Source organism: Myodes glareolus, chromosome X, assembly GCF_982192425.1.
Source record: "Myodes glareolus chromosome X, mMyoGla1.1, whole genome shotgun sequence".
In the NCBI taxonomy this organism is placed as follows: domain Eukaryota; kingdom Metazoa; phylum Chordata; class Mammalia; order Rodentia; family Cricetidae; genus Myodes; species Myodes glareolus.
The window spans coordinates 83,510,353-83,528,982 of NC_142053.1; the positions used below are offsets into that span (position 1 = coordinate 83,510,353).

At 39.0% G+C, this 18,630-nt stretch overlaps 1 protein-coding gene across 3 annotated transcripts in view; it reads right to left on the reverse strand.

Moving 5' to 3' along the window:
* The window catches only part of Kif4a (kinesin family member 4A), a 107,076-nt gene that overhangs the window by 1,588 nt on the left and 86,858 nt on the right, over nucleotides 1-18,630 (reverse strand). For 2 of the 3 annotated variants that reach the window (XM_087903098.1, XM_087903097.1), the window contains exons 20-28: nucleotides 14,754-14,909; nucleotides 14,545-14,645; nucleotides 12,949-13,078; nucleotides 10,980-11,150; nucleotides 10,368-10,475; nucleotides 8,991-9,068; nucleotides 8,380-8,478; nucleotides 7,728-7,901; nucleotides 1,480-1,596 (exon numbers count right to left, since the gene is read on the reverse strand). In XM_087903098.1, the coding sequence (XP_087759224.1) occupies nucleotides 1,480-1,596; nucleotides 7,728-7,901; nucleotides 8,380-8,478; nucleotides 8,991-9,068; nucleotides 10,368-10,475; nucleotides 10,980-11,150; nucleotides 12,949-13,078; nucleotides 14,545-14,645; nucleotides 14,754-14,909 (1,134 nt within the window). The remainder of the gene's footprint in view (nucleotides 1-1,479; nucleotides 1,597-7,727; nucleotides 7,902-8,379; nucleotides 8,479-8,990; nucleotides 9,069-10,367; nucleotides 10,476-10,979; nucleotides 11,151-12,948; nucleotides 13,079-14,544; nucleotides 14,646-14,753; nucleotides 14,910-18,630) is intronic. The other variant, XM_087903099.1, reaches the window with a different exon arrangement.

The following is an 18,630-nucleotide window of genomic DNA, read 5'->3' on the forward strand; positions in this document are numbered from 1 at the left end:
CTCTGAGTTTGAGGTCAGACTGGTCTATAGAGCGAGTTCCAGGTCAGCCAGAGTTGTTACACAGAGAAACCCTATCTTAAAAAAAAAAAAAAAACCTGGGGGAATTAGCAAGACCTAGACTCAAAGAAAATTATAAAAGAAGGAAAATGAGGCCAAGCTTTGGCTATTTCTTTGATTAAAGTTCTTCTGCCTATAACCTGCAATAGCACCTACAGGAGGCTCTCTGCATTAGCATTTAGTTAGGGTACAGAAGTCATTTGGGTCACTGCTCTGCATAGAATTAGGATTAAAACTGGAGCATTTTGTTGTAAAAACAGCTGGATTGAGATCCAGTTTGCCTCTGGAATTTAATTTCTTCTTTTGTAAAAGGGAAACCTTGCCCCAAATCAGTGGTTTTCTTTAACTGAAATTCTGTCTGTCTGTCTGTCTATCTATTGATTTTAGTTTTTTGAGACAGAGTTTCTCTGTAGCTTTGGGACCTGTTTTGGAACTAGCTCTTAGAGACCAGGCTGGCCTCAAACTCATGGAGATTCACCTGCCTCTCCCTTACAAGAGCTGGGATTAAAGGTGTGTGCCACCACTGCTTGGTTTTAACTGAAATTATGAGAGGCCCAATGTGAAAGTAAGTGAAGAGCAAATTGTTTTGATGGAATTGAAATTCTAAAGGTTTCAGGCAGAGACCCTCTTATGCTGCAGCTTCAGGGTTCTAGAATCCTAAACGAAAAACCATGAGAACAGTGAACCCTTACAGGCCTCCATTATGTCTCTGAGTTTTAGCCTGACCTATACATATCTTACTTATCTTAGAAGTCTTCAAAATAAAAGGCCCAAGCCCAAACTATTCCTGTGCAAATGTTCAGAAAATGCATGATGAATGTTCATTATACAGTACACTTGCAAGTCTTGTATTATGTATGAAGAGCTGTGGCAAAGATTTCTTGCTATCGGCATAAGCAGGTATAAGACAAGTACAGAGATTGAACCTGGTTGCTGCTGCTCTTTTCAGGGAACATTTTGTTTCCCGGAGTTTGCTCTTCCTGGGAGTAACAGAAGGACAGCTACAGTTAACTTGCTTCACAACGCTCTTTTCCCAGAGTCATGGAATGTTCGGTTCCCAAAGCCTACTTGTCTCAAGATGCCAGAAGGATCAACTTCCTTTCTGGAAGCTGCTATCTCAGTACATGGCTTTCACAGTTCCAAGCCTCTGGACTAGTTTGATCCTGTGTCTCTGTAACCTGTAAGTTCTTGCTTTCCCGTTCCTTGTTTCTGTTTCAGAAACCATGCAGAAGCTTCTCAGACAAGGCTAGGGGTGGGGGTGGGGACTGCATACCTGAGGAGGAAATGTTTCTTTCTGGGTACAGAGGAAGAAGTGTAGGGATTACTGTTAGGAGATCCCAGGTTTCAGGGCAGAAGGAGGAAAAGGATAGAAACTCTAGAGAGGTCTGAAGAGATGGTGAGAAGAAGCAACACTGCTCTTACTTGGCTCTGCTGTCGGTTCCGACACTTTGTGGGGTCACAGCTGCATGCCACATTACAGTCTGACCTTTGCTTTCTGCATCCACATTGTTTGTTCCCACACCAGCCTTTGCAGGAACACTGCAAAACAGGTTTGTGGGAAGACACATTACTGAAAGGATTGGATTCTAAAGTACCTTTCCTTCATATGCAAGTCTTTTTAGAAACAAGGGAAAGAGCCACCATCTCTACCAAACCAGTCCCTACTTTCATTTAACCAAGATCACCAGGAACCACCATAGGTTAACTAAGAGCAGGTTACACCAAACAATGAAATGCTCTATTTTAGGCAGTATAGCTGAAGAAAGATAAGTGGTCTGTCCTAACACCCTCCTCTCATGACAAGTACTGGGTCACTGTGACAAACACTAGTCACAATTTCACGCTCAAAGACCATGGTAGTACAGTTAGGCTTATTTAGGGATGGAGTCAAGTTGTTCTGCATTTTGTGACCTACTTAACTGTACTTTCTTTCAATGCACATTTCTACATTTTGTCCAGTGTCAGCTGGGGCTTTGTCCTGAGCACTAACTCATCTTCAATATCACAAAAGATAGGAATTAAAATCATTTATATTTGAAACTGCAGTTTTCACAGCACACACACACCTTATAGTCAATTTGTTTATTGGTTCTAATAATGGCAAAAAGCTGGAAGGATGACTAATAGGTAAGATAACAAAAAGCACAATCTAAATATTTTGACAGGCTGGAATTATAGGCTGAAAGTAGAAAGAAAGGATACAATAGGAATACAAGACTGGCATCTGGGCTCCTCCAAATCAGCTGTATAACTACAATATATGGAGATCTAGCTTAAAGTAGTTTGCACAGTGGGTCAAGGCAGCCGCATCTTTAATCCCAGCACTCAGGAGGCAGAGGCAGCTAACCCAATCTACATGGAGAATTCCAGGCCAGCCAGGCCTACACAGTGAGACCAAAATGAATCCAATAGTATGGTGGTTAACAAGTCCTGAGATTACAGCTGTCTGCGCTTTTTTTCCTGGTCACATCTGTGGACTCATCCTGAGTTTATAATAAAATTCAAGATCTTAAGGGCCTTACACATAAGAACTATCATCTTTGTTCTGTAGCTATATAGGAAACCCACAATAACATCTTTTTTTATTTTTTTGATAACATCTTTTTTAAAAAAGATTTATTTATTTATGATGTACACAGTGTTCAGCCTCATTGTATGCCTGCAGGCCTGAAGAGGGCACCAGATCTTATTACAGATGGTTGTGAGCCACCATATGGTTGCTGGAAATTGAACTCAGGACCTCTGGAAGAGCAGTCAGTGCTCTTAACCTCTGAGCCATCTCTCCAGCCCCCTTGATAACATATTTTTTAGGATAATGTATATTACCCTATAAAATTTTAAAGCCCGAGGCTATATACAATATTCCATCATGTAGATACATCAGTTTATTTAACCAGTCCCCTAATGATAGATAGTAAGATAGTTTTGAAAGAAAACACTTGCTATTACAAATCATGTTGTAGTGAATATCCTTGTACACAAATGGAATCTAAACCATACATACAGGCAAGGCCCTCGAATTCTGGCCCAACTACACCTAACTTTACCTTTCCCACTTCTCAATGCATGATCGTCACAATGGCCTTTTCAGGTATGTAAACCCCATTCCTACCCTGAGTTCTTTTCATTTGCTCTTCACTTTTCTCCTCTCCTTCACTCTCACTTCTCTCACTTTCTTTTTGCGACTTAGGCTGGCACTATATAGCCCAGGTTGGTCTCAAACTTGTGATTCTTCTGCCTTAGCCTCTTTAGAGTGCCAGGAATACAACTATGTTCCTCCATGCCTGGTGCTCCTCATTTTGTTTAGATCTCATCTGAACCATCTGTTTCCCAAACAGCCTTTCCCTTCCCCATTATCACTGTAACTTCACTATGGAGTTTTGTTTTCTTCTCTATCACCATTCAGAACTACTTTGTTTTTCTTGTTACTATGTCTTTTCCTACAAGAATATGTTCACAACGATAAAGTTAAATGTATTCTCAGAAATAGTGCTCATTCTTGGCAAAAGCTCCTTAGAAAAGATTCTTGATGATCATTTCCTTAGTATGAATTGCTATGTGAGTAATTCTGGATCAAAGAATAGGAACACTTTTAATATATGTGTTACTGAAGTGAGCATGACGGAATATTTTTAAAGTTTCTGATGTTTTCAGGTTACCTTCCAGAATAGGTATACCAAGTTATAATTCTAGTAGCATTAAATAAGAATTTCTGTCTTAGTCACTTTTATCAACAAGATACATTATAATAAATTAAAAATCCCTTTAGCTACTTTGAGCAAGACAAACAAAATATAAGTTTTATGACCTGTCTTCTAGCCATTCCTTCAGCATGGCCTTGATCCATTACAGTATCCTGGGTCCTTTGTCCATCTGTGGCTCATTGTAAAGGCTTCAAAAATGCTCTTTTTACCCTACCAGCATTTCTCTATTTTATCACATGGGATGATGCAAATGATATCTGAAGGACTGTCATGAATGATTAGAATTTTTCATAGCCATAACCCGGTGAAATGATTTACAGAACAGCACACTTATACACAGAAGGAACACTTTCTAAAATCCAATAGCACACAGCAGCTGGTTGCCCTTGAACACATAGACTTCTGATTTTGCTAGTCTTCAAGCAAGCGGAGACTAGAGACAGGCACTTGGTAGTGGTGACGATAGAGCTGAATGCTCATGAACATTTGACAGATGCGCCACACAAATGTCATATGCCTTTGCTATTGCCTCCATCTTATTCTCTCTCATCCCAGGAAGCAGATTAGAATGCCAGAGAAGGACTGTGACACAGCTGTACAGAAACTGCTGGCAACCCACCAGCATATCTCAAGAGACAGCACGGACAGGACGACTCCTAGGTGTGCCTTCTCAGCGCTTACTATACATGAGAAATTTCTGCAGGAGCTAGAGAGGTGGCTCAGTGGTTAAGAGTGCTTGCTGCTTTTCCAGAGGATCCGACTTCAGTTCTCAGCTCCAAAGGATCCAATGTGCTCAAATTGGAGCCTCTGTGCCTTTGGGCTTGAGCACCTGTACACATGTGGCACTCACCCACACAGACCCACGCACAAACATGAGAAAAACAAGTCTCTGGGGAACTTTTCTCCTACCTCAGATCAACTCATCCCAGGTTCTATTTTTTAAAGAGCTCCCTTGAGATAAACTAGGGTTGAGAGGGTTGTTTGACAGTAGTAGTAGGTTCAGTATGTCTCAGAAGAATAAGATCTGGTCAAATTTTAAACTCCAAGAATAAAGAATAGCAGAGCAGGACTTAGAAGCATGGGTTTTACTCCTAAATTTAATACTTGGCATGGCCATGGAAAAGTCACTTTCGATTTCAGCTCTACTCTCTCATTAGCACAGAAGAGACAATATCTGTTCCCTTTCGGGCACATATGGTAGCACACATCTGTATTGGGAGGCCCAGGCAGGAGGATCATGATTTTGAAGCCACCCTGAGCAACATAAGGAGGTTAAGGCCAAACTAGTTACCCTAAGATCTTGTCTCAGAAAACAGAGCAAAACAAATAAAGATGTGCCCCCAAAACAGGTGACAAATACAAAAATTTTAAATGTGGGTATAGCTCAGTGGTAGAGCATTTGACTGCAAAATATTTAAAAATGCTTTCAGTACTTTAATAAAAATATATAAATAATTATTTTATCCCTTACAAGGTGCTTTTATATATATTTAAACTTCTAATATACAATATAACATCATACAAAGGTAGTATTATTAAATTTTTCACTAGTCCTTGGACTCAAGACATTAGTACCAGAAGTAATCTACTCTTGTTTAATCTCTTCATTGTACACATAAGGGAATGCAGGCTCAGGGAAAGTAAGTACCTTGCGCAGTTACTCAATGAACTATTGATAAATTCCAGACTAGAACCCATGCCAATTTACCTTCTGAGTTGTTACTCAGTCTACTATAGCAAGTGACTTATCATTTAGCATCTCCTTAGCAAGGAAGATATTAATTCTGGAAAAAGCCATCCTTTTGTTGTCTGCTATATTATTCTTTCTAGTTAGCACAAGAAAGTGATTAGAGCTGCCATCTTCAGCTGGGTTGAAGCAACAACAATAAAGATGGCCTTCATGTATAGCTAATGTGTCTTCCAAGCAGTCTGATCAAGAGTGGACATGGCATCTAAATATTTTGAGGTTGTTAAATAGGGGAGTCCACTTGATCTCTTTAAAGTCCATGCATAGCCACTTATCAAATTATAAAGAATCACTTCCCAGTGTTAGAGCGACAATGCTGCTGATAAGCTTTCTCAAGAGCAAGTGTGCCCATAATTATTTAATACCTGCAAACTCCTTTCCAAAGGTTTTAGGTCTTCTATCCTTTTATTTTTGTGAATGTTTCTGAACTCTGTCTCTATAACTTAGATGGCCATTTAATCTAGATTCAGCTCACACTGTTACTTCAATCATAATAGTAAATATTGGTTGAGGAAATAAAAAGATAGACATTGGGGGCTAGGGAGATGGCTTTGTAGTTAAGAGTACTTTGCGGAGGACCTGATCTTGATTCCCAGCACCCAAATGGTGGCTCACAACCATATGTAACTCCAGTTCTGGGAGATTTGATGCCCTCATCTTACCTTCGCAGGCAACAAGCATGCAAATGGTGTACAGACATACGTGCAGGTGAAACAGTACACATAAATACATCGAAAGTTAAAAAGTCAGCCATGTCCTGCTTCATTTTGTGTGTCTCAACACTCTGCTTCAAGTCTTTGCAATCCATTATTTATTGTGCCACGAACGTTCTCCCTCTTGTCCTCAACACTATCTTTGCCTTTCTACCTTATCCTGCAGCAACAGTCACCTCCTCCAATGTCATCTCCTTTATCTACACTTCTTCTGATTGGCTTTAAAAACTCAAACCCTCCCAATTATTCTTCCTGACACAAATGCACTAAAGTTCTCAATATGCTTCTTCCTATTTCTTGTCTGGATTCTTCCATTAGGTTAGAAGCTCTCTGAGGGCACAGTATGCTGCATTCTCGATGTCACTACCTGACCAACAATGACACCACCTGGCTGTTTGTTCCTTATGGTCTGCTTCACTTAAGCACTTGGCTTTACAAAACTGGTCAAATCAAGTCTATTTCAAGGAAGCCAGTAAGTTAAATTAGGAGCCATTCTTTAAGAAGGTGGTTACAGAGCACAGGTGGACTAGTGATGAAGCATAGAATTTTGGAAATTAATGTTTCAGTATAAAACAGCTGTATTTAGTAATTATGGAGCACTAGCATTGTGGAAATAAGTAAAGTACACCTTAAAGTCAGGACAGATTTTAGGTGGGCATGGCATTGCAAGTTCACCTATGATTTCAGTACTCAAGAGGTGGAGGTAGGAGGACTAGGTGTTGATCATCATCCTAGGTTACACAATGAATTCAAGCCTAGCCTGGGATTATATAAGGTACCATGTCTAAAAAAAGCAAAGCAAAGCAAAACAAAACAACGCCCCAATCAGTTTATTCCTAATTAGCCTTAACTTAGCATGTTTGTTCTTATTTTCTTTATCCATAATTCCATTTGTTCCTTAGCCTAGTAAGAAAAAAAGGAAAAAGACCATAACAGGCAAGGAAGATAAAGTACCCACTTCAGTTTCTGGTCCAAGGTTTTTTAAAATACTAATGTGACCATCATAATATGGTGAAAACAAACTAGATCTGGGAGTCTAAACACTAAATTTCAAATACTGACTATCACTTATTTTGGTGACCATGGGCTAATTCACTTTCTTCTTGTGAAAGCCTATCTGTAAGATGCAAACCATAAATACCTCTCTGGATTTTTTTATAATTATTAAAAGATGATGTGCAAGAATGGTGGGTTAAACTATAAAAAAAGCTGTACAACATGGACTAGGATGATCACTTGGGTATCAGCTTCAGTGAAATGGTACAGAAAGCTAGTATTCAGATTGCCACAATCCTGACCAATAAAAACAAGCCAGCCAACTTGAATGCTCAGGTGTTCATGCAGCCCTCACAGCTCATACAGAGGTAGTCTGACAAGTTTCCCTTAGAGCTGATGCCTCTGAAGGAGCTCTAAGAAGTTCAATGCAGGGCAGGGACCAATGTGAGATTCAGAAGCTAGCCCACTGGAGTTAATTCAAATGAGTGAAATTAGAGATTTGGCTCATACCCCTTGGGTGTTCTTCCTGGACACCTTGACTAATTTTGTTGGTATCCACTCCTCATCAGCACAATCATCACTGTCATTCTCCTGTTCGGTCACAGAATGCTCTGAATAATATTGTAGCTCCTCGATGTCCAAGCTTTCCTCTGGGCATTTGTCTTTAATTCGGCAAGGTTTGGGCTACAGAAAATGAGGCAGTTAATAAAGTTTTTGAAAACTACATATAACATGCTATCATCTCAGTAACTATTGTCAGCAGTATTTACAGAGATTTCAGACTTCTCAAATATATTCCACTTGATTTTGCCAATCACAAAAATTCTGCTTTAGCCTTGCAGAGTCTTTGAAGAGCTAGAAACTGGAGGTCAATCAATCTGAGGGAGGAAGAGAGGACTCATGGTTTAATAAGATAAGCATCTCTGGATGGACAGCTGAACATTGCTCTTTGCTTCTGTTCCTTCTCAGCTATGTTACGTAATAACTGCATGATTGACCACAATTAACCTTCTGAGGAAGCTGAGTGCCTATTTTCCTTAGGAGTGTATTCTAGTTTTTATTGGGATTCCTTTACTCTTATAGCCTTTTATGCAAAACAGGTTTAGTACACTCACTCAAACTTGGGCTATGTAATGGTATCATAGACAACTGAACATTTTACCTTAGGTGGAATATATTCAAAGGAAGAGTCTGGAGACTGAAGGATAGTTTTCATAAGATGGGGTTTCTGTTTGCTGGCTACTTGGAGGAGGGTCAGTTTCTGTTTGAATAGGAGAGACAAAGTATATAATGTTAAGGCAGATTCTGGGAGCATTCACGGCTACATCAAAGATTCCAGACCTAGGCTATCCTCCTTGTATATCACAATAAAGTGAGGATGGTTAACAATAGAGTATTTGGAGGACTTTAACTTTCCAAGATTACTATTAGATTAAGGAAAGATATTTAAGGAGGGGTATACTTTATTTTTTGTTTGTTACCATGCGGGTTTTTGAGATAAGGTCTCACTATATATCTTTGGCTGGCTTCGAACTTCATAGAGATCTGCCTGCCTCTGCTTCCTGAGTGCTGGGACTAAAACTGCTGGACAAAAACTTGCATTTCCAACACTCTGAAATGCATATGACTGGAGCACATAAAACCTTGATGGAGACCTTACAAAATCAGGCTAGATATAGTCATCAAAACTGAGGACTGCTTCCAAGGGCTAGTTAGTCTTGGTGTCAACAAGGGTCTCCTGAGGCTTATCAAGTGGGTGGAAAGCCATCTTACCTGCTTGATGGCATTGTTTTCTTGGAGAAGCTGCTTATTTTGCTCACATACTTCTTGCATCTTCTTAAGCTCTTCATCCTATTTCCCGATAGCATAATTATAGGTGGGGTTATTTTGGATCCTACATACGAGCTACCAAACAACTCAGACAAAAACACTGCTTTCAAGTGGCTGGTAGATGATTGGTTTTTAGATCCCAGGAAGACAGAGAGAAAGATGTCTCATAGACCTTGTTCCTAGGTACTGTGAATGCCTCATATTTCATTATTTCCAAATATCCCTTAATATACTTGCAGGAAGTAAGCTTTCTTATCCTTTCCCACTCTCATAGCACCTATGTACATCAGCATGCTGATTCAGAAAGCTGCACTGCATTAGCTCTTCCCTGAAATCTGCATGTGCTTCTGTGCACCCTTCTCACATAGACTAGCTAGTCTGAATGCTCTGAATGCTGCTCTAACAAGCCTGCTTAAACTTGCTGGCACTTAAGGCAACTGTATTCATGTATCTAACTTTAACTTGTCTGGTTATGTCTTAAGGTGTGAAGGGCTAGGGCAATCCCGGACTGACAGTGCAGAAATGAGATTCTAAGTTAGACTAAAATAGTGCTCTCACATGCTACTAAAGGGTGTGGTGTTCCCAGACTTTGAAAGAATTTTAGACCTAAGCATTTTATTAACATGTCAGGTCTTGGCCCAGAACAAGTTCAGAGAGATACATTTAAAAGCCTTCAGTATTTTTAAAATTTACTTGTATTATTTTTAAGTGTATATGAGCACAGATGCCTGCACATGCTGGAGGCTGGGCATGGAATTCCTCCTGAGCTGAAGTTACATGCACATGTCAGCTGCCCGGCATGTGTGCGCGAACTCAATCCTCCGCAAGAACACTCAGTGCTCTTAACCACTAAGTTATCTCTTCAGGCCCCTGTCGTCAAGACTTTAAATAAATACTAGATTTTCCTCAGCTCTGGAGCTTAGGGTTAATAAGGCAAAAGAATCAGGAGGCCTAAGTCTGACATGGACCCTTCTGTTTTGGTACTGAAAATTAGGTTTTTGTTTTATCTTTATTTTTCGTTTTTTTGAGACAGGGTTTCTTTGTGTAGCCCCAGCTGTCCTAGACAAGCTCTGTAGATTGGACTGGGCTCGAACTCACAGAGATCTGCTTGCCTCTGCCTCCCGAGTGCTGGGATTAAAGGCGTGTGCCACCACCACCCAGCCTGAATATTAGGCTATTCTTATTGTAGTTATACTGATTTGCCATAACCAGATTCAACAGGGCCTCAGAAGAATAAAGGCTCTGGTCTGACATTAATTACTTTCTGCTGCAAGTGCCATGGCTCAAATGAGACAGGATCCTCCATCATGTTTTGCATACCTGACATTTCAGTGTATTCAGCAGCTGCTGTTCCTTTTCACTAACTGGCTCCTTCAGCTGCTTCTCTGCCATTTGGCATTGCTGCAGCTGGCTGAGAAGATACAGCACCTAAAGAAAGACACAAGCACTGGGTGATAAGAAAGGAAGAAGGGGAGAAAGGATGTTATCTAGCTCAAGTAGTGATTCATGTAACTTTTTTGTGAGTTAAAGGTAGAGAATGTCTTCTTCTCATGGTCCAAAGTAATAAGCCTCTTAAAGCTGTTTCTCATCACGTAACCTTGGGATTGGAGCCATGGGCTAAGAACCACTTAGAAAAGTCATTTCTGTTTCAGGTTACTTACTTACAAAATATGAAAAAGACCACATAGCCTTTTGAAGGAAGCTTTATGTGCCATCACTGTTTACTTATTTATGTTTTAGATAGTGATAGGGTCTCAATGTAGTCCAGAAAGGCTTTGAACTTGAGATGATTCTTCTGCTTTAGCCTCCCAGAGTACTAGGATTGCAGGCATCGGCCACCATATCAGGCATATTCTACTTTTTAAAATAACGAACCACCAAAGGCAGTGACAGCCCATGCCTTATCATTAACTTCTTATCTTGCTAAGTTACCTTTTCTTGGTTCTGTTGCTCCACTTTGATCAGCTCAGCTTTTAACTCTGTCTCCATCTCAGTAAGATGATTTCGCTCTTCAAACAGCATCTTCTGCATGTCAGTACAGCTGGCCTGGCTCTCCTTCAGGCTGCTCTCAAGCTTACTCACCTGGATTTTGGAGGAGACTAGCTGAAAGGATAAGAGAAAGTCATTCTATCCGAAGAATGATCTATCTTTTCTCCCATTCACTAAACAAGAAAGGGTCAGCTTTCTTGAAATGGTTTGAGAAAAGTTCTTTCAAAAAAGTCTAAATCCATTCTCATTTTTGACCATGTCAAATAGATAATACTGAACTGAAATACTACTATTGGCCTTAAATTTTTTACTTTTGATGTGTACTGGTGTTTTGACTGCAGGTCTGTCTGCACACCATGTACATGCCAGGATCCTGCAGAGGTCTGAAGAGAGGGTGTCAGGTCACCTAGAACTAGAGTTACAGATAGCTGTGAGCTACCACACGGGTGCTAGGAATTGAACCTGGATCCTCTAGAAAAGCAGTCAGCGCTCTTGGGTCACTGGTTCATCTCTCTAGCACCCTAACAGCACTGTTTTATTCCAAGGCCATAAAGTTGATATTTCTACAGAGACAGGTATCTTAGCGGTAGAAGCCACAACTGAAGTCATTTATCTGCTGCTCTGCATAAAGGCAAGAATAGAAACCTCACATGGACAATATCTGACAATTCCAAAATTCTGAAACTCTAAAAAGATCTTACATCTTAAAGAAGAAATCACAGGACACAGCTTATAGTCAATTCTGTTTCAGAATCTCTGTTCACATGTTAGAACTTGTAGATCTGACAGCTGAAATTGTAGAACTTTCAAGACAAATCTCTTTAGGCAAGACTGGAATGCTGTACTGACCTACTTTTATTTTCACTACTAGCCCAGACAGTGAGCATCATAAATACTCATAAGTACTCATAAGACTAGTCAAGATTCCTTAGTAGACTAAATCTGCTAGCCCAAGATAAAAACGTATAAAGCATAACAATGCTCAAACTTGTGAATTCAGAAACTATATGCTTGTCTTGAGTGATCAATTTTGATTCATCTTCTGGCAGCTTACGACGAAATATATTCAAGATAACGAAGAGGGCTTTTTCTTAAAATGAATCTGAATATGTCAAAATGACTAAGTTTTCTCCTTGAGACTATGTTTCAAATTTTTAAACATATATCTCAGAGGTGTTTTTAAAAGTAGTACAATACTTCATGCTTACCAGTAACTTCTTATGGCATCCTGATCTTTTTCTATTAACAACAGGTCACATTACTGCATACTTGCTATATGTCAGGCATGATGAGTATCAATTTATGAAATTTTTCAAAGTCACTGTCCTGTCTTTGTTTCTAACCACCTTTTATCTACCAAACTCTTCAATGTTAGTATCTTGGAGTTTTTACCATGAAAAGTAGCTATAGCACTAAGAAAGTGTTCCTTTATTTGTCCATAATAAACAGGAGAGACACAGCAATTCCTTCCTTCTATACTATTTCTTCACATGTTAAAGAAGATTATGGGAAGACAAAAAATGGCAAGTAAAAGGAAAACAAAAATAGTGATCCATCATAGAAGCAGTTCTTAACAACAAAGGTGGGATTCAGTTTCTTGTACTGAACTCTCAGTTTGGAAGGCAAGAGAAGTAGATGGAGACGGTTTTGCCTTCACAGCATTTTGGCAGCTTAGAATGGCAATAGTTACTACAATACCTTTGTGTAAAACAGTACTTCATAAATAACAAAATGCAGTTCTAAAACAGTAACTCATCATGTTTCTAAGTAGGAGGTTTCTTAGCTAGCAGTAAAATTTTGTCTAACAAAAATTAAACTATAAAAAAAAAAAGAAAAAAGAAAGTGTTCCTTACACTTCAACCTACCCAGCCAGGTCCCCCATAACTGTTATCAATAGGAAGAGTAATTTTACCTCTCCAATTAAATATTTTATGGCACATTTGGCTTCCAGAATTGTGGCAATACTCTCCCAGCGTTTTTTTGGCCTATCTTCGCTTTCAGCATCTAGGAGCTTTTGCTGGAGGTCTGCAATCTGAGCATTCCTTGAGGGAGAGAACAGTGAGATTTATTGTGATCAGCCTCAACAGCAAGAAGGGAGGAGCTCTGAGAAGAAAATTAAAAGACTCTTATATATGGAGTTATCAGTCAAAAAAAATAAGCCACCTTATTCAAAGTTTATGTGGTACCTCCAAACCTGTAACAAAAGGAAGCTCAAGGAAATATCCAAACGAATCTAATTTTATTAAATATTGGTTGAAATAAGTAGAACATGTATGTGTATACACACACACACACACACACACACACACAGACTTAGAACAATTGATTTTTTTTCTACCTTTTATTTATTTTTCTGTGTATATGTAGGTGTGGAGTAAATACATCATGGTGTGTGAACTGTTAGTTCTTTGTTAGTTCTTAGTTCTTTTGTCTCAAAATTTTTTACCACACCAGGCAGCGGTGGCACACGCCTTTAATGCCAGCACTCAGGAGGCAGAGGCAGGCAGATCTCTGTGAGTTCGAGACCAGCCTGGTCTACAAGAGCTAGTTCCAGGCCAAGCTCCAAAGCTACAGAGAAATCCTGTTTCGAAAAACAAACAAACAAACAAAAACAAATTTTTTTACTTTGGTATATATTCTAATTTTTAACCCTCTGTCAGATGTATAGCTGATAAAGATTTCCCCCCTATTCTATGGGTTGCCTCTACACTGGAATGATGGTGTCCTTTGATGTGCAGAAGCTTATGATGTGCATAGGTCTCATCTGCTAACTGTCAAAAGTGCGTGCTTTCTATAAGTTGAAGTGTGTTCACTATTTTCTTCTCTATTGGGTTATGGTCTCAGGTCTTTGAGTTATGTGGAGATTTTTGTGTATGAGAAGAAAGAATCTAGTTTCATTATTCTATATGTAGCTAACAAGTTTGTATAGCGATATTTTATTTATTTTAATAAATAAAGCTTGCCTGAAGATCAGAGGGCAAAGCAGCCACACTAGTCAGACATATAGGTCAGGCAGTGGTGGCTCACTCTTTTAATCCCAGCACTAGAGAGGAATATAAGGCTGATGAGACAGTAACTCACTCTCCTTTCAGTCTGAAGATTTTGTAGAGGTAGAGCTCTCTAGCGGTCGGCTGCCTTGCTTCTCTGATTTTTCAGCTGGAACCCCAATATCTGCCTCTGGGTTTTATTATTCGTGCTACAAGTTTGAACTGCACCATTTCTTAAAGATGCTGTCTTTGTTGCAGTGTGTATTGTTGGTCTCTCTGTCAAAAAGTTTAAGATCCCCAATTTTGTTTCACAAATGTAAAGTGAGAAGAATGACATTTACCTCATAGAGCATCATAGTGACAGAATCCAGAATGGATTTCAAAATACTGTTACTTTCTGTTTGTTACTGTTTGTCCACCATAAAAATCCTTTGAAGAGGACAACTCTTGAATGAGTGGAATGGTGGCACCTATTTGGATTCTAGGCATAACATTTTATGTTTCAGATATAGCCCTATTACCTGAGCTCCAGTTCAGTCTCCCGGCTTTCAATCTTCTTTGCAATACAATCTTCTGCTTCTGAATCTTGACTATGCACTTCATCACGTGAGAATGTGCGCCTCTGTAAAGACAGTGGGCAAGAAGGTTAAAAGGAAAGAGTACTCCAAAGCAGCGAGGATTTGCTGGAAATTCTATGTGGTTATTGTTAGCATTTTCCTATGACACTTACTCGGAGTTTAGGAGGTGGATTCTCTTCAAATTGTTTTTTTTCTTTGAGCTGTGCCACATCCTGAGCAAGGATCTTTCTATCTTCAAGAAGGTCATTCAGATGCCGTTTGGCTTCCTCGGTACTGACCATAACTTCAATTTCATTTCCAAGCCAATTCTAGAAGAGAAATCAGTGACGTGTGAGTTGGGCTAGATACAGTTGAACTTAATTTCATTTGGACCAGAGCCTATGAAACCAGAAGTGAGATTTTTATTTATGTCTATCTCACTAAAACCATTACCTCTCTAAGAACTTTTATCAACAATATCCCCAAAGTCACGAGAGGCTTTGTATAGCAAACCTTTCTCTAGGTATCCTACTACTTCTATTTACTGTTCCCATAATATTTGTGGGGTTTTTTTGCCATTAACTATCATGTTTAAAGTAGAAGGTGTGTGAGGGGCTGGAGAGATGGCTTTAAAGTTAATGGCACTTACTGTTCTTTCAGAAGACCGAAGTTTGGTTCCCAGCACTCATGTCAGGCAGCTTACAACTGCCTGTAACTCTAGATCTTGGGATCTAATGCCTTTGGCTTCCCTCAGATACTTGAACTCAGGTATGCACATCCACATGTACATACATACACTTAAATATAATGAAAAAGTTTAAATAAATAAAGATGAAAGGGAGATTTAAAAGAAAATGTAATTAGCTAAATAGACTTTTAGAAACAGTAACCTTGAAGGTTGGATATAGCTAAGTGGTATAGTGGGTGTTCACAGTCAAAATGTTATAAATTTAATCCCCAACACCAAAAAAAGAAAAAGAACCCACAAAAGACAGATGAGTTCTTAAAAGAACAAGAGCTATGTAAGCTCAAACCAGAAAAAATTCCAGGAGGTGTAAGTGAACCTGAAGTCCTACCCCTATAACAGGGGAGCTAGCGACAGCTATCAGGGGATAAAGAGTTAGCTTTCTATAAGGGTGTGTCCTGGTAGGTAGCCCACACTCTAGTGAATGGCCAGACGAGAGTATTTGGGCAGCACAGATTGGACTGGTGGGTTTAAAAATAAAAATGAGGATATGAAGTTGGTTGGGTAGGGAGGTAGAGGTAGATCTGACGGGAGTTGGGGGAGAAAAGGTGAATATGATCAAAATATATAAAATTCTCAAAGAGCTAATAAAATATTATTAAAAGAAGCAACCACAACAACCACAAAATCCCGGCTATCCTTTTTTGTGAACATTTAAGATGATGATTAAGATAAATTATACTAATAGTGATAAAAAGAAAGCTGGAGTGGCTAAATCAGTAGTTGGTTACGTAGAATTCTTATGTAAGAACACTACCATCGATAAAAAGGCCCATTTCATCAGGAAGAAAATAATTCTCAATACAAAGCACCCAAATCTGTGAAACAAAACTATCTTAAATTCAACAAAGAAGACAACTGAAGCAACAACTTGCTGCTTTTGAGAAACACACTTAAGAAACAATGCACAATAAGTTAAAATCAACTGGGTCTACAATTACCAGACTAAACACTAATCATAAGAGAGCTGGGGGAGGGGACTACATTAACATTAGACGTAGATTTTAAAGGCAGGCACGATGATGCATATCTATAACCATAACACTCAGGAGGCTGAGGCAGAGGATCTTGAGAGCGAGGTCAATATGAGCCTCAAAGATCCCGTCTCAAAGCAAAACAAGGGGCTGGAGAGACAGCCCAGCAGAAGACTCAGGTAAGGTCCCAGAAGCCACATGGTGGCTCACAACTGTCTGTAACTCTAGTTCCATCAGATCTATGCTTTCTTCTGGCCTCCTCAAACATTAGGCACAAATGGGGTGCACATAAATAAACAGGCAAGCACTCATATACATAAAATAAAGACAAGCATTTTAAAAAGGAAAAAGAAACAAGTAAAAAAGAACAGGTAGATTTTAGAAAACAATATTACCAAGAATAAAGAAGTTATCTTCATAAAAATGAAGATGCCAATTATTTTTTTTCTTTCCATTGAGACAAAGTTTTGCTATGTAACATTGGCTGGCCTAGAACTTGGTACATAGAACAGGTTGGACCCAAACTTGATATTATTCTCCTGCCTCTGTCTCCCAAGTACTGGGTTTAGTTTACAGGCATGAACCACCTTGCTTGGTGAAGCCGATAAATTCTAAATGTTTGTGCCGGTAATACCAGAATTCCTATTGAGCATGTTCCCAAAGGGCAGCAACATCGCTCCAGATTGTGAAGCATATGAAGCGGAAGTCAGCATTCTTTTGACATTGTGTTATATGTTTTCACATCCCATCATATCGACCAAATACCTATTTTGTTTCCTATACCTATAAAATTATTGTTTTTCATTTTCAGTATTGTTTGGAAGAAATTACATTAGATAGTAAACACTTAGCAGACTTTTTGTTAGATGATTTTGTTCAATTCTAGGTAATATGTATTAGTATACTTAAGGTAGATAGGTCTGAACTGTAATACTAAGCAGATGAGGTATACTAAGTTCATTTGTGACTTAATGTAAGTGTTTTGGTATAGAGCCTCATTATAAGATGAGATCAGAAATGAAAAGGGAGACATAACCACAGACACAGAGGAAATTCAGAGAATCATTAGATCTTACTACAAAAGTCTGTATGCCACAAAATTGGAAAATGTAAAAGAAATGGACATTTTTTTTAGATAAGTACCATATACCAAAATTAAATCAAGACCAAGTGAACAATTTAAATAGACCTGTAAGTTGCAAAGAATTAGAAGTTGTTACCAAAAATCTCCCTATCAAAAAAAAAAAAAAAAAAGGCCAGGACCAGATGGTTTCAATGCAGAATTCCACCAGAACTTCCAAGAAGAGATAATACCTATACTCCTTAATGTATTTCACAAAATAGAAACAGAAGAGTCATTGCCAAACTCCTTTTATGAAGCTATAGTTTCCCTGATACCAAAACCACACAAAGACTCAACCAAGAAAGAGAATTACAGGCCAGTCTCACTCATGAACACCGATGCAAAAATTCTCAATAAAATACTGGCAAATCGAATCCAAGAACACATCAAAGAAATTAAACATTATGTGATTTCAAGGGGCAGAGGTAGATTGACCTCTGTGACTTCAAGGTGTGGTAGCACACGCCTTTAATTCCAGCACTGGGGAAGCAGAGACAAGTGGGTCTCTGTGAGTTCAAGGACAGCCTGGTCTACAGAGTTATTCCACAAAGATATACAGAGAACCTGCCTCAAAAAGTAAAAGTAAAAATAAAAGAAATAGAGGTTAAAATAAAGCCGCATAAAGATGGAAAATATAAAGAGAATCTTGATACTGTATGTTATTATGCTCTCTTTGAATTGTTTGAATGCTGAGGAAGGAGCAACAGCTGCTAAAAGATATTTGTTTATAAATGCTGCTGAACTAACCCAAGATAGGTATTTTGAAAATACCTTGGCTTCAAAACTGAAGTCAAAAGGTATGTTACTTTGGAGAAGAGATTTTGCTTTTGTTTCCACAGGAAATGAGAGGCTGTGGATTCATTTTGAGCTAAGAAAAATCAGATTTGATCAAGGAAGCCCTCCTGAGAAATCTCCGGTAGGAACAGATGGCCCAGATGTCCAAGTTCTACATTTAGAACGGATTAAGATGCTGCCTGAGATGATCAGGACTCAGGATACTTCAGTCAGGACTTGATTATAACTCTAAATTTTCTTTAGGTCCCCATAAGATTATCAGCGCCCCCAGTCAGCAGGAAGTAGCCTGGAAAACTACGCCCACATTCCCAAAAAAATGGACTATGGATATTTTCCTTTGTTAAAAAAAAAGAGAGAGGGAAATAGTGTGGGAGAATTGTCTGTAATCTGTCAATCATATTTTAAATAAATGC